At 38.5% G+C, this 15000-nt stretch overlaps 1 protein-coding gene across 1 annotated transcript in view; it reads left to right on the top strand.

The window, feature by feature from the left end:
- The first annotated feature begins 4388 nt into the window (after positions 1-4388).
- The window catches only part of LOC137992555 (dynamin-1-like), a 28610-nt gene continuing 17998 nt past the window's right edge, over positions 4389-15000 (top strand). Inside the window, exons 1-8 of the mRNA XM_068837933.1 lie at positions 4389-4618; positions 4698-4771; positions 6369-6518; positions 7358-7561; positions 7898-7996; positions 8398-8506; positions 10386-10437; positions 14111-14253. Coding sequence (XP_068694034.1) covers positions 4458-4618; positions 4698-4771; positions 6369-6518; positions 7358-7561; positions 7898-7996; positions 8398-8506; positions 10386-10437; positions 14111-14253 — 992 coding nt within the window. The 5' untranslated portion in view covers positions 4389-4457. The remainder of the gene's footprint in view (positions 4619-4697; positions 4772-6368; positions 6519-7357; positions 7562-7897; positions 7997-8397; positions 8507-10385; positions 10438-14110; positions 14254-15000) is intronic.

Here is a 15000-nt window from a genome sequence, read left to right as displayed (position 1 = left end):
ACAGGCTTTCCAGTCAGCAACAAGATTTGTCTTATGGACGTTCGCGCTAAAATCTTCCTACGGTGAAATTTTCTTCATTTCTCGCCTTGAGTTAGGTCATAAAGTACTTACTCCAAAAATGAAAAAAAAAAAAAAAAAAATTCCATGACCTGTCGGGGAAGGACTGGAAAGTTTCAAGCAGACGTCATCTTCATTTGGCTAGTTTTTTGTATAATATCCCTCCATTGCCGTTCTGCTCATCTTCTGTAGTGTGGTTTTTGTGAAATTTAATCGCTGGCTGTTTCCTCGCAGGTCTGCACTATTCAAGCGGACGAGGACGAAAGTACAATTCTGCTCTATTTTCACGAAAGTAAAGGAAAAGAATTTCAAAAACATGTATTCATTTTGAACTTAAGTTCGTAGGGTAATAAAAACATTTAAAAAAAGACTAGCCCCATTAAATTTACACAATGGCTCGTCCTCGAGTTTTTCAAACTTTCAGCCACAGCTCGATCAGCTACCTTTTCCAGAGCTTTTCCACTCTCTCGCTCACTTCCTTTCAACGTTTCATGATGATTCGGAAATAAATGTGCCATTCTTTTGCCGGCCTGGAATTTTTTCCCCGGCGTTTTTGTCGCCATGTTATTTTCGCTAATGCTTGAAAAATATTTATGAAAGTCAAGTAGACTAGTACACGACTGATAAAACAACGCGAATATCAGTCGTGCAGTAGTCTACTTGACTTTCATAAATTGTTTTAATCAATTTTGACTGATCACGATCTTCTCTTATCCAACGCTGTGCAAGACTTATCGTCCATTAGTGAAGTTGAGGTTTTTAAAAAAACCTCAACTTCACTAATGCTGGAAGTCATACGTGACTATTACAGTCGCGTTACCTGCGCAGTAACGTTGCGCACAAACAATTAGGCGAACGTCCTTAAGCCGCTCAATGTCATAACTGAGAGTGAGAGTCACCTGGTGGAGACGTGTTTCGATGAGGCGTTGATATCAGACTTGCCAACCTGTCTCGTGCAAAAACAGTAAGATTTTCAAAAATCATTCCAAAATGTAGTGAGAATGATGGAGAAATAGTGAGAAATTTTACTGTTTGTGGCCTACCCGAACAACACAAAAGCTAAATATCACGTCCGCGCATAATTTATATAATTTATGCATCTAAAAATAATTTATATTAGATTATTGTAGTAATTATACGTGTTATATGGGCTATATGGCAGTTGTCCACGAACTATTAAACGACTACTTACTGCGTTTGTATTGAACTATGCTGAAAAAAGACATCAGATTTTTGCTTTCAGTTTCAGAACAACAAATCTTCCATCTCATCACTCATTTTCCATTTGTCGCGAGAATTATCGAGAAATCGTGAGACCGTGAGATTGTGGTCAAAATCGTGAGTCTCACGGCAAAACTGTGACAAAGGAAAAAATAACATTCCCATTTTTGGATATTTTAGGGTATTTTGAAGGATACCAATAAAAATCCCAAATTTGGCAAAGTGAGACAAGTCCCAACTAGGGAATTCCCAACCAAGTTCCCTGATTGGGACTTGTCTCACTCTTCCAAATTTGGGATTTTTGTTGGTATTCTTTAAATACCCTAAAATAGTCAAAAATGGGAATCTGTTATTTTTTCCTGTGTGAGAGTTGGCAAATCTCCTGATATATGTTACTAGCTTGTAACGTTTTCTTTGTACTGCTCTACTCTACTCTTCTCGACAAGAACTTAGCTTGGTCGTCATCGCGGGGTACATTGAACAAAAGACAAGATCAGTTTTCGAAGAACTCTTCTGCGTTCGGGATGAAGAAATTCGTGGCCACCATATGTTTTTTATTCTACGGCTGGTTCTCAGACGCCCTCTTCCTTTTTGAAATGCTCGGCACCAGGCTTTCTTGAATTATAAAAATGTTCACGTTACGAGTCATCATCAGTGTCATGTTTTTTTTCGTCGTCCCGAGCAGTTTTTAAACGCTATTTTGCGAGATGAATATTTGACCTCGGCGTTTAGAACTAACCGTTTGCTGTTTCAGTTGTTCTTTATTCATAATCTGTGTAGATTCCCTCAGCACATGCAAAGAGTGACACCAAACAATTGCTTTGATTTTTTGCATTATTTTTCCTTCTACATCTCAAATTAACTATGTCATCACGCATGTGAAGTGTCTGCCCATGAGCATACAAAGACCAAAACGCAAAAGCACTTCCGGTCAACGAAGGCTTCCAGATTCCTGAAAATTTGAAGCGTTTGGTGTAAAAAACGACACTGGAAACAGTGCAAAGACCAAGGCAACAAACAAAAATACAAGGTGACAAAGTTATAATGAAAGAATGTTAACGCATTTTGAAATTATTGTATTATTGTAACGTATTAGCATTTCGAAGAGATAGTTTATGGTGGAAACTGAATTTGTAGCTGTTTCGATTATTGCGCTGGTTTCGTTTCGGTGTTTCGATGGTTTCATTCCCGTGGTTTCGTTTCGGTGTTTCGGGTCAAGTGGTTTTGTTTCGGTGTTAGGGTTTTAGTTCGTGCCTGAATTTCGCGGGTTTGCTCCTTTGCTTTCTGGGGTATGCACTTTAAGTAGGGTTATTAAGGTCTATCATAAAGCGTATAAATTATTTTAGTATCAATACACAGGTGATTCAATAGCCAAACAATCTCGTACCCAGAGTCCTCGGGCTTTTTGGCCAGCGGGTGAGCGCCCGGAGAGACTCTGGGATAATCGACTCCATTTTCCCAGAAAACGTTGGTTCCGGTCTTATGACGTATGGTTGAGTTTAAACGGAAGCAGAAAAGAGAAAACCGTTAACAGTAGAAATGGCGGGTTGAAAGTGTTCGAGAAACAAGAATTTTAGCCTTATACACAAAGAAACTGGAGAAATGATCATTGGCTTGCTGTAAGAGAAGGTGAAGATGAAACCTCTGACACTTTCGGAGAGTGTATTTTTGGTGTTTCAGCGTACATTCCATCGTTCAGAATGCAATGAGAATGCCATCGTGCAAGCAACACGATCGACAATTTTCTTGTGGAAACGACACAAATGTCCTCTTCTTCTACAATTTGATGTTTCCGTAATTCTGAATGGCTTCGACAAGACCTTATTCCACGGATTTCGCCTCAAAGAGACTGATGTAATGTTTCCCACGGTACTTTTGCAACAGCAACAGTAATCACTTTTTAGCAGCGTGAGAAAATTCCCGTGCGGTATAAGACATAGTTCAAACCTCGTCGTTTTATTATTGTTGTGATTTATATATTTCTGAGGTAGAAAAAATCAAACAGCACTGAAGCTAGTTTTAGATTTTGAATGTCCCTCCAAATTCTGGGGCTTCCGAATTACTTACCGACTTCCTGTCGGACTGCCATTGCTTCGCAATCGGCCAATCAAAAATATAGTTCAAATCCTCGTTCAAATCGATTATCCCAGAGCCTCTCTTGAGCCTCTCCGGGCGCTCGCCCGCCGGCCAAGAAGCCCGAGGACTCTGGGTACGAGATGATAGCCAAACAATCTCGTACCCAGAGTCCTCGGGCTTCTTGGCCAGCGGGTGAGCGCCCGGAGAGACTCTGGGATAATCGATTTGAACTATATTTTTGATTGGCCGATTGCGTAGCAATGGCAGTCCGACAGGAAGTCGGTAAGTAATTCGGAAGCCCCAGAATTTGGAGGGACATTCAAAATCTAAAACTAGTTTCAGTGCTGTTTGATTTTTTCTATCTCAGAAATATATAAGTCACAAAAATAATAAAACGACGAGGTTTGAACTATGTCTTATACCGTACAGGAATTTTCTCACGCTGCTAAAAAGTGATTACTGTTGCTATTGCAAAAGTACCGTGGGAAACATTACATCCGTCTCTTTGAGGCGGAATCCGTGGAATAAGGTCTTGTCGAAGCCATTCAGAATTACGGAAACATCAAATTGTAGAAGAAGAGGACATTTGTGTCGTTTCCACAAAAAATTTGTTGATCGTGTTGCTTGCACGATGGCATTCTCATTGCATTCTGAACGATGGAATGTACGCTGAAACACCAAAAATACACTCACCGAAAGTGTCAGAGGTTTCATCTTCACTTGCTCTTACAGCAAGCCAATAATCATTTCTCCAGTTTCTTTGTGTTTAAGGCTAAAATTCTTGTTTCTCGAACACTTTCAACCCGCCGTTTCTACTGTTAACGGTTTTCTCTTTTCTGCTTCCGTTTAAACTCAGCCATACGTCATAAGGCCGGAACCCACGTTTTCTGGGAAAATGGAGTCGATTATCCCAGAGTCTCTCCGGGCGCTCACCCGCTGGCCAAAAAGCCCGAAGACTCTGGGTACGAGATTGATAGCCAAACTATTCGTGTACCCGGGTAGGCAACGTCCGCTGACTGATAGAGGGCTCGGCCGCAAGTGAAGAGTATATGTACCATCGGTAGGAACCATCAATAAGTTGATTTTCTAATAGAGGTTTCAAGATGGGAAATAAAGGCATGGAAGACCTTATTCCCATCATGAACAAAATTCAAGATGCTTTCGCACATATTGGGCAGCCATCGTCCATTGATCTGCCTCAGATCGCAGTCGTGGGAAGCCAAAGTGCCGGCAAAAGCAGTGTGTTGGAAAATTTTGTTGGGCGGTAAGTGAGCTTTGATGGGGAATCTCCATCTTCTTGCTTTGATTTTTCGATATTGACTGACAATACTCTTTTGCTGTAGCGATTTTCTGCCTCGAGGATCTGGCATTGTTACAAGAAGACCCCTGATTCTTCAGCTTCACCCAGCTAAATCAGGTTCGTACGTGCATGCACATCCGATTTTCATTGGATCATAAATGAGTAACATGTACTGATATATGGAAATATGATATCTTTTTCAAGAATTGTCCTAATCCCATTTCTCCCGCTGGGTTGATAAAATGCTTAGCTTCAATTCTTTGGGTCGCTTTCTTTACGAGAGGAGAACAAAGATCAAACCTCTTAATGAAGAAAAACTATCTGGAAATTGTTCTTTCCTCTCCCAAGTGATTTACGTGACGTTCTATAGATAGGCATGAGTAACAGTCGTTGGAAGTGAAAATGCTCAAATTAACTGCTTTCTTTTGCTGTCATAACCAAATGAGGAAATAAGTTTGAATTAATCACCTACAGTATAATTTAAATGGCAATGTTCCTGACTTTTCTTGACAACTAACCATTCATAAATTTTAGAAGCATTCAAAAAGCTTAGCTTAGGCTCATCCAAACTGAAAATCCGGACCCGTTTATGGTTGCTCAAGTATGACTGGTCTATTCAAACAATACACGTGCCTTTGAATCGGATGATTTTTTTAAATGAATTTTGATGAGCCAAGCAATTTCATTTTCAAAAAAAAAAAAAATTGAGATATATGTAAATAAAACCAAGTCCTATACCTTGTAGCTCATTTCATCATCTGTCTAAATATCTAAATTGGTCTCCTTTAGGGGTTTAATTTAAAATTTCTGATGAGCATCCCTCCCTTGAAATATAATTTGTGACTTGTCATTGAACAGCAAAGCTCTGAACCACTTGATCTAGATAATAATTTATGTGAGGATACAGTGTTCAGCAAACATTTGTTGAAGTTCATCTTTCCATTACTAAATAATTGCAAAGATCTTGATTGATCTTGATCTTAATTGTCTCAAGATCAAAAAAGTTCATCACTTGTGCTGTAGGTATGTGTAGCTCTTTAGCTTTAGTTGGCCAGAACATTTTATGCTCTGAAGTCAATAATCTTCCAATCAGTTTAGAGGAAAAATCCAGGAGTTGCATTGCAGTGCCTATGCTTTTTCAGGGGTTTCATTAAGGTTTAAAATAGAAGGGACCTTGTGATAGGGTAAGCAGGCACTCCTATTAATACATGTACAATGTAGTCTGGCTTTTGATCTTGAGACCTCCTTTGAACAAAGGCTGGTACTGTACTCAGCATAGACAGGTGCAAGAACCTGGGTCCCAGCTTTTGATAAAACCTGTGCTTTCCTCTAAAAACATACAGTTTACAAGGATATTTATTCTCCCAATGTTTGGGACGTTACAATGCTTACCAGTCACACACCCCCAACAACCACTTTTTATTTTTATTTCTCGAAACTAAATTTCGGTGGGCGTCAATCAAATGCATATGTTTCCATGACGAATTTGACTGCCGCCAAGGAAACAGGACTAGCGTCATGGACACATTTGATTGATATCCATCCAAATTTAGTTTCAAAAAATGAAAAAGAACTTAAAGTCGGTGAGGGGGTTAGCGACTGATAATCACTGTAAAGAAACTCAGTCCTGTTGATGTGTCTCAGTGGGGATTGAAAGGAAATCACTTGAAAACATCTTATTAAAGGACACTTTTAAAAAATTCTTGTATTCCAGAGTGGGCAGAATTTCTGCACTGCAAGGGAAAGAAATTCACTGATTTTGAAGAAGTAAGGAAAGAGATTGTAGCTGAAACTGATAGAGAAACAGGAAGTAACAAAGGAATCTCATCTCTACCAATTAACCTGCGAGTTTATTCCCCTCATGGTAAGTGCACCAGTAATAAATTGAATTATTCTTGACTCATTCAGAGCAAATCAGCCATAGACACAGTAGGTTATCTTTAAAGTTACTGTGGCCAATGGCAACTCCTCTCTTCTCAACATAGTTTATGGTGTTCAGTTCTGTTATAAGTACTTCAAGTAAGGCATTTCCAATGGAAACACAAAGAATGCACCAAATATAATTTTACTTCTCACACACCACTGGTAGCTATATATGCCAAGCTGTGTCGCCACAACCTGACCCTTATTGTAATCTTAACCTATACAAGTTGGTAAAACAGTATACGTCAAAACAAGCCTGAAGGAAAAGGTTTTGAACTAGAAGGGTCACAGAAGCATGAATCAACATACACATACAAGTTCAAAGAAGTGGAAATCTTAGGGTGGGAGGGTGGGGAAAAGGTCAGAAATGGAGGACCAACAAAAACTACTGCCCGCCTTTAATAGGGCACCTGACCTCCACCCAGGCCCCAGCGGTGTGTGAGAAAACATTTTCCACTTATTTTGTTTCACTCAGCCAGTGGAAAATCTCACTTTTATGGTAGGCAAGCAAACAACAGATATTGCTCACCACATCGACGGCAATTTATTTCTGTGTTTTTGTGATTTAAAAGTTTTAGGTCTCATTTTAATTTCCAGTCACCTGTTGTGAGAATGCATATATGCTTTTGCTCAGCTGGAAACCCTTTCAAGCCTCCTGAGATTGTTACTTTTTCTACAAGATTGGCTCTATAAGCTAAAATCTTTAATACTGTACATGTAAATGCTACTGTGTGTTACCATGGTGATGTTTATCTAACTTGAAATCACTTTCTTTTTCAGTTTTAAATTTGACACTGGTGGATCTTCCTGGTCTGACAAAGGTTCCGGTGGGAGATCAGCCTCCTGATATTGAAATGCTAATCAGAAGTATGTTGTTACAGTTTATCACCAAACCAAACTGCCTGATCTTGGCAGTGTCTCCAGCAAACTCAGATCTTGCCAATTCCGATGCTCTGAAGATTGCTAAGGAGGTGGATCCTGAAGGTATTAAAATTAATTCAAAATCATAATTATAAAATAATTAATTTAAATGCTTCACATGCATGTACAGCAAGCAGTCTAAGCCCTTTTTAGTTGACTATAAAATTCTCCACCTGAAGTGTAGGTGTACCATATCTTTTTTTTGTTAGGGTTTTTTGTCATTTATGTGTAAAGCACTGGAGATCACTTCGTAATTTTAAACTACAGGATTTTTTGTTGAAGCAAATTGTCTTTTAAAAGATTGTCTCATGAGTCTGAAGTTTATATTAATTTTTTCAAGTACATGTACTTGTCACAAAGTTATGGAAGTGTCTCATACTATTTATTTTCTGACTTAAGGAGTTAGAACTATTGGAGTAATTACAAAGTTGGATCTTATGGACGAAGGAACAGATGCGCGGGAAATCTTGGAAAATAGAGTTCTCCCTCTAAGAAGAGGTACAGCAATAAATGTTGTTATTTGACGTTATCATTCATTTGCATCTTCATCCTTTTCACCGACCACCATGATTATCAAGACCCTCATCATCATCATCATCATCATCATCATCATCATCATTATCATTAATAATAATTATCATAATTTTTATTACATTTACCTCCAGTAAAATTAATGACAACTGTTGTTTGTTTGATTGTACAGTTTGTAGTTTGTAATTCTTAAAATGATTGTTCTACATAAACCAATCAGGTATGCGTACATAATTATTGTATGGGCTTCCCTTTCGAAACCTGCACTATACACTGTAGGTCATTGAGCACGCTTTCCCAGTCCTTTGGTAATAACAGTTCTTTGTGTAGATTTCCAATGCTACATTAGTATGTCATTATTTTGTCAGGGTATATTGGTGTGGTTAACCGAAGTCAAGCTGACATTGATGGCAAGAAAGACATTAAAGCAGCACTGGCTTCTGAGCGCAAATTTTTTCTCACTCATTCTTCATACAGGTGAACCTTTTTCTATATTCAGTTTGAAATTTTTTTGTTACATGTACCTCTTTATGTAAAATTTTACCATTATTGTAGTATATTTTTGGTTTTCCATTTTAATTATTATAGTCATTGAACAGCTTATACAGAGAGGCCTACAAGGAATGTTAGATTGTGCTGTTTTGAAATTTTGGGCAAATTACGAACATTGAATGGCCCAAAAATGTTGTTTGTATGCAGTGATCCATCTACCATGCCATGTGTCAGACTTTCTCTTTTCTCTATCATCTTCATCACTTGATGACTTTCCCCTCCACAAAACCAAAGTATTAAATTAAAGCAGCGTGTGATCATAGCACATTCCGCCATGGTAGTATTTGTCAATGTCGGTGGAATTTTAAGGAAGTGCCTTAGATACTTCATATAATGTTACTTAAAAGTTGTACCACAATGCACACATTCTCTTTGTTTTTCGGAAGGGACATTACTAAATAATGAAACAGCGAAACGAAGCACCGAAACCTAACCGACAAAGGTTGGATTTGAAATAATTAACTACCCTTTTAGGGCTTATTAGGCCTTGAAGACGTGAAATTGCTCCTAATCTCAGTCTTAATCTGAATCCTAATCTTAATCTCAATGAATCAGAAGCAATAACGTTTTAGGCCTAATTAGCCCTAAAATGATATTTATAAATCTCAAATCCGACCTTTGTCAGTATTCAATGTATGGTGGGGTTACATGGTGTTTTGGTGTTTCGTTTTGGTGTTCCGGTGTTTGGTTGTTTATTAATGTCCTTTCGGAAGCCAGACAGACTCGTTCGGTCTGTATTGTCTGTACAATTTTTCAAATTTAATAATGCCACTGAAAAAAAACTTAAACCCCTGGAGGGACAAACAAAGCTCCCATTTGCGGAACCGAACAAAGAGAGTCAACAAGTGCAAGAAGCAGTAACTGCAATAGACAATATGCGTGCAACTGCAAATGAAGGAAAAGCACAAGGGAAATCAAAAGAACAAGATTTTTCGACCTGTGGCTGAAAAAGTACTCTACTTGGTTTAATAATAGTCTATGAGAAAGATGGCAATTTCATGTATTGTAAGGTATTGTACTGAAGCTAAGAAATCAAACGGATTGAGCAATGGCGATAGGCGCATCTACAAGCTGAAATTCAAGAGTTACAATGTTGTAGTAGATCTTGAGATTGCCTGCCTCAATCATTGTTGAACATGTATGTCAAGGACTAAAAGATTAGTAAGTGATGCTTTTTTACATGTGTCAGTATGTGTGAATCATAGGTTTCGTACAATACTCATACACTCTACTTGTATTAATAAAAATTATGTGTGGGACTCAAACTCATGAGGTTATGGGACTCATGCTCCTGTGTCTGGGACTCACAGATTTTAGTCTGTGCGAGTCCCAGGACTCACTAGTCTAGTGCCTGATTCTAGATGGATCACTGTCAAGTTATGAACGTTACAATGTACAATAATTTTATTTTGCCTTCCATTCATTCATAAAAAAAGCCATATCCAATGATCTTTGCAATACCGAATTGGATGGTACTGGTAACTGTCTATTCCTTAATAAAACCCTTTCATCTCTAATCTTGCCACCACTGAGAATTAAAATCTTCTCGTGTTGTATGCAGAGTGAAATATAAGAATAATTGTTTGTTGTGGGAGGGTTAATATGAGTATTAAGTGGTGTAAGTGGAAATAATGGCCGAAATTTTGCAATACTACTAGAAGTTGTGAAAGGTTGCTGAACGTGGGATGTTTCTGCCTGTGATTCACAATTTCTTTTAATCGTTGTTTAAGGGACTTACAACAGTATCCTCTGGGTTTCTCCCTCATTCGCTTTTATTATAGTACTCACTTTCATTTTAATTTAGACACATGGCAGATAAAATGGGAACAAGCTATTTGCAAAAGGTCCTGAATCAAGTAAGTTCTTACAATTTGACAATGTGACAATATGAAAATATACAAATTCAATTAAAATAAGTAATATCTATTTTTACTTTTTCAGAAAGTCAATATAGTCAAATAATTTTTAAAAAGCCTGACAAAGTTAAATTTGGAACGGCTGTAGCCTGGGAGCAGACTCTTTTTAAGTGTCTTGCAAGCGCGAAGCTGCAAGAGGATATGGGCAGGAGAGAAGAGCCTGCATCCAAGCCACTCCTTTTTGAATTGTCTATGTTCGTCCAGGAATGCAGTATTCTGATTGTTCAAAAGTGACATGGGATGACAAGCCGCCTATAATCCTACGATAACCAGGGAAAAATATAGAATTAAACTTGGCGGCGTTTGAGGGCACTGTTATGGAAGGTTTTCGCAAGCTGTCTTGTAGAGTATACATGTAGCATGCAAATGCAGCTAAAGAAAGAACAGAACAAACCAGTAAATTGCCTACTTGAAGGCAGGGACGTTTTCGCAGTGATGCCAACTGGTTATGGAAAAAGTTTATCTTTCAACTGTTCTCTACTGCAGTAAAACTCAGAAGGCTATCGGAATGGATGCAGTACATGTACTTGGCATGTGTTGTCTTAGTTATTTGCCTACCGGCTGGCCTAATGCAAGACCAAGTCGAGGAGGGAAATTTGCGGGGTTTGAACTGTAGTGGTCTACAGGACACGAAAGCTTTATTAAACAGTCTTTCCCAAATAATATTCACGTCATCGAAGCAAGCGCGAGGGACTTCAAACGGATCTTAATTAAAAATAGTATCCTCGAAACTCCTCAACGTGGTTGCGTTGATTGTGGTCGATGAATACCACACTATGAAAATTTGGATTTCCAAATGGTAAGCTTATCGCCAATAAATTCCATTTTACCTTTGTCTCTCTGTCTGTCTTCATCAGCCGAGTTAAGATGCATACACTATTTGCAGTAACCACTGTGAATCGTACACATAAGCTATGAAATCTTTTCCATTTTACAGGACTACTAAAAAAAGAAACAAGTTTTTAGTCAGATTACGACGATAAATTTGGCATGTGCCAATAATTTATCGGCACTGTGATAAATTTGACAAATTTTCACAATGAAGAATGATTGAAAAGGCGGCAATTTTGGCTCGCTACATTTACATTTTTCGTTTGAGTTTTTTTGCTGGCGCTGAAAAAAGTTAAACTGAAATAAAACTCGCGTGTTTATTTCAGATCATGTTGTTGACACTTGACACTGATTCTTTTGGCTGGTTACTTGACACAATGCAAATGACGACTTGTCACATTCTGAGGGGTGGAATTAAAACATGGTTGGCTTGGATGCAGGCTCTTCTTTCCTGCCCCAATCCTCTTGCGGCTTGGCCACTTACACCATACTTACAAAAGACAACTGTCTACAGGTGATTTCAACTTTGTGGATCCAGAGCATTTACATTATTTTAATTCCATCCTCTTAACCACTGGGCAATCTTTTGCATGTAGATAAATAGAGGATATTTGTCTCACGTTTATATCTACTAGGGTGTAATTTCAAGTAATATTTTCATTCTCATGTAATCCTTCTAAGTGTTTGGTGTTGTAATGGTAATGGGCGACACGTTAGAAAAGAGAAAAACTCTGACTAGGTTGGGAATTGAAGCCACAACCATCAGGTAAGACCATTGTTCCCCAGACTACCGACTGAGCTACAACGTCAGACTAGAGCAGGCCGTGGGGATGCAAGGTGTCATTTCATGGCAATGGATATGTACAGGAAATGAGAAGGGGTGCATTAATGTTTTCAAATGTTGTCATTGTAGCACTTATACTTAAGGAGAGATAATTATCTTTTAGATTACATTTTCCACCTTAAAGGGGCATTGTCACGGATGCACATGTGCCAGGTTTTTAATTGAAACTTGAAGAATGCAGCCTGAGCTTTTCAAGTTTGGAGAGATGCAGACAATTATGGGGGCCAATGTGGCATGCAAAATTTTAAACACTCAGCATACAAATAGGGATTCAATCTCCTCAAGAATTCATGAGAAATTCTGTATAATTATGGTGTACTGTAGTCCAAGTGTAAGCTGTTTCACTATTAACAAGGACCAAAGTCCAACTTTGCGGCTCATTTCTAAACAAAAGTTTTCTGCAGCAGATTCAGAGGCACCTTAAAAGTTTCCAATTGTGGAGGTGGCTGCAGAATTTTTTAAGCTTTGCAGAGAGTTTTGTCTGAGCCTGTGAATCACCAACTTGAAGTTCATTTTTGAGATATATAGGCATTTAAACACAAAAATTAATATAGGGTGTATTTACATGTCTCTTGTTCCCATGGTGACCTATTACAAAACATTAAAGGAATTATTATTGATGTTTCTTTTGGTACTGTACCATAACATTGTGTTGTGTGAAACAATGTTGTAGAATAGTTCAGTTTGCTCAAGTGTGTTGAAAGTGGTCTGACCCTCCTAATGTTAGCCCTGTCTCACTTTGCCATGCATAATGCAAATTGCATAAGCAGTTGTTCATAGCTGTGGCCAAAATCGTAGGTTGGGCTACACACTTCATAAATAATTACTATCTAATGTTGTCACATCTATGTGAGTAGAGCGACTTTAATATGACCTTGAAAAATAAATGTAAAAACAGAACGTAAACAAAAATGTAAAACATTTAATTGGCTTATCGAACAAAAAACAAAGGTGCACGAATTTTCGTTGGCTCAGCGAACACGAAATGGCTATGCAAACAATGTCATCTCTCCATGGAACTTTCTGGAAAGTTTTGCTTTGACATCTTTTAAAATGCAGTAATGTGATTGGGCAATCAAACTGTTGACTGCCCATATTAGGAGTTTCCTTGGTGGGAATAACGACAAGGTTTGTTTTAATCTTGCCAAACATTGGTCCATGAAACAAGTTGCGAACACTTTTTCAAGGTCATACGAAAGTCGCTCTAACAATGTATTGTGCTTGTGATCCTTATAACCCTGAATTGTTGAAACTGGTGTGAGCCATCATCTTAAGGCACTGTAGAATTATAAATTTACTGCTTGCTATTGGAGAGAAGGTGGGCCTAAAACACAAGTCACATTCCACAGGTCAACACTGAAGGTCCTTGCTCTACTGATGAACATTTAAGCCAAAAGTTTTCCCTAGACCTGAAACACCATTTTTGTATCTAGTGATTTGGGCTAGCAGACACTTTTGGTGTTGCTTGCTTGTCTGCTCCACAGTGACATGTACTCTGACCCATGACCTGTGTCTTAGACCTGCCTACTGGACAATCTCGACCCCAGAGCTCTTCTCTTTTGCTTATGACTGAAGAAAAGAAGAGCTCTGGGGAACCCTGAAATAAATTGTCTTCTCTTTGGTTTTCTTCGAAGAACATTGACAAGTTTCTCTTATTGGTGCATTATGTTAGCACGATGAGTGAACAGGCGCTGTAAGGTTCAAATACCCAATTTTTGGCTGTAAGGACCCTACGGTTTCCCAGAGCCTCAGGTCATGTGCAGACATAAGATCAGAGGCTCTTTTGACGAGAATGCCTATTGGAGAGATGGCTTTGCAAGAGTACATAATCACCTACTTCAAAACACTGTACATGCAATAAATCTCTTGACTATAGGATGATGTACTTAGCTTCATTGCAGCCTTTTAACAATGGTGTTTTCTGGCTTTACTTTTCAGCAATTGACTAATCATATCAGGGAAACACTGCCAGCTCTTCGAAGTAGACTCGAAGAGAGCATCATGTCACTGGAAAAGGAAGTCAAAGGCTATGAGCACTTTAACCCTGATGATCCATCCATGAAGACAAAAGCCCTGATGCAGTGAGTATTGCTTTTTCCGTCTGGCATTTTTTCTGTGACCATTTTCACCTGAGGAGAATTTTACACATGTGTGTCATACAATGTAAGTGTGCTATCTACCATCTCATATCCAACGCGTGCCAGTGGAATAATTGTTTATTATTTAGCACCGACCAAAGTAAATACAATCATATATACCTCACACTGGCTGAGGACAGAGTTTGATAGCGGTGCTGTAAGTTGCATGGGGAAAAAAATCAATGCATGCATAAAGAAATATCATACATAAAATAACTTGCTGTTTGGCCTGATAAAACATGGTTAATTAGATATTGAATCTCCTTGTTTCGGATGAAGCCCAATTTAGGGGACATTGTTGTGGAGTTACCCCAGTACCTGTACGCTTGTTAAAATGGACAGTCACAGTAAGACTGTTCATTTACATGTACTATTGGAAAGATGCAGCAAAGAGCGTTTTCTAGAGCAAGTTTCAATCGAGTGTCTTAAAATCAAAACCAAAGTAATTACTTTAGCCAATCAAAAAGGACGGAGACAATCCAGTAAACCAATCAAAACTTGAAGTAATTACACGTAGCCGACACACAAAGCGCGGGAAAATGTGCCCGCTCGAGCCACGATTGGTTTCAGTTTCACGTCTGATTGCTTGAAAAAGTGGCGCGAGAACTTAGAACCAATCACTGAGTGAAGTAATGCAAAACCAAAGCAAGTCGCTAATTACTTTCGACACTCAATTGAAAACCGCTCTAT

The sequence above is a fragment of the Montipora foliosa genome, chromosome 2, assembly GCF_036669935.1.
Source record: "Montipora foliosa isolate CH-2021 chromosome 2, ASM3666993v2, whole genome shotgun sequence".
Lineage (NCBI taxonomy): Eukaryota > Metazoa > Cnidaria > Anthozoa > Scleractinia > Acroporidae > Montipora > Montipora foliosa.
This window is presented reverse-complemented; position numbering and strand designations above follow the sequence as displayed.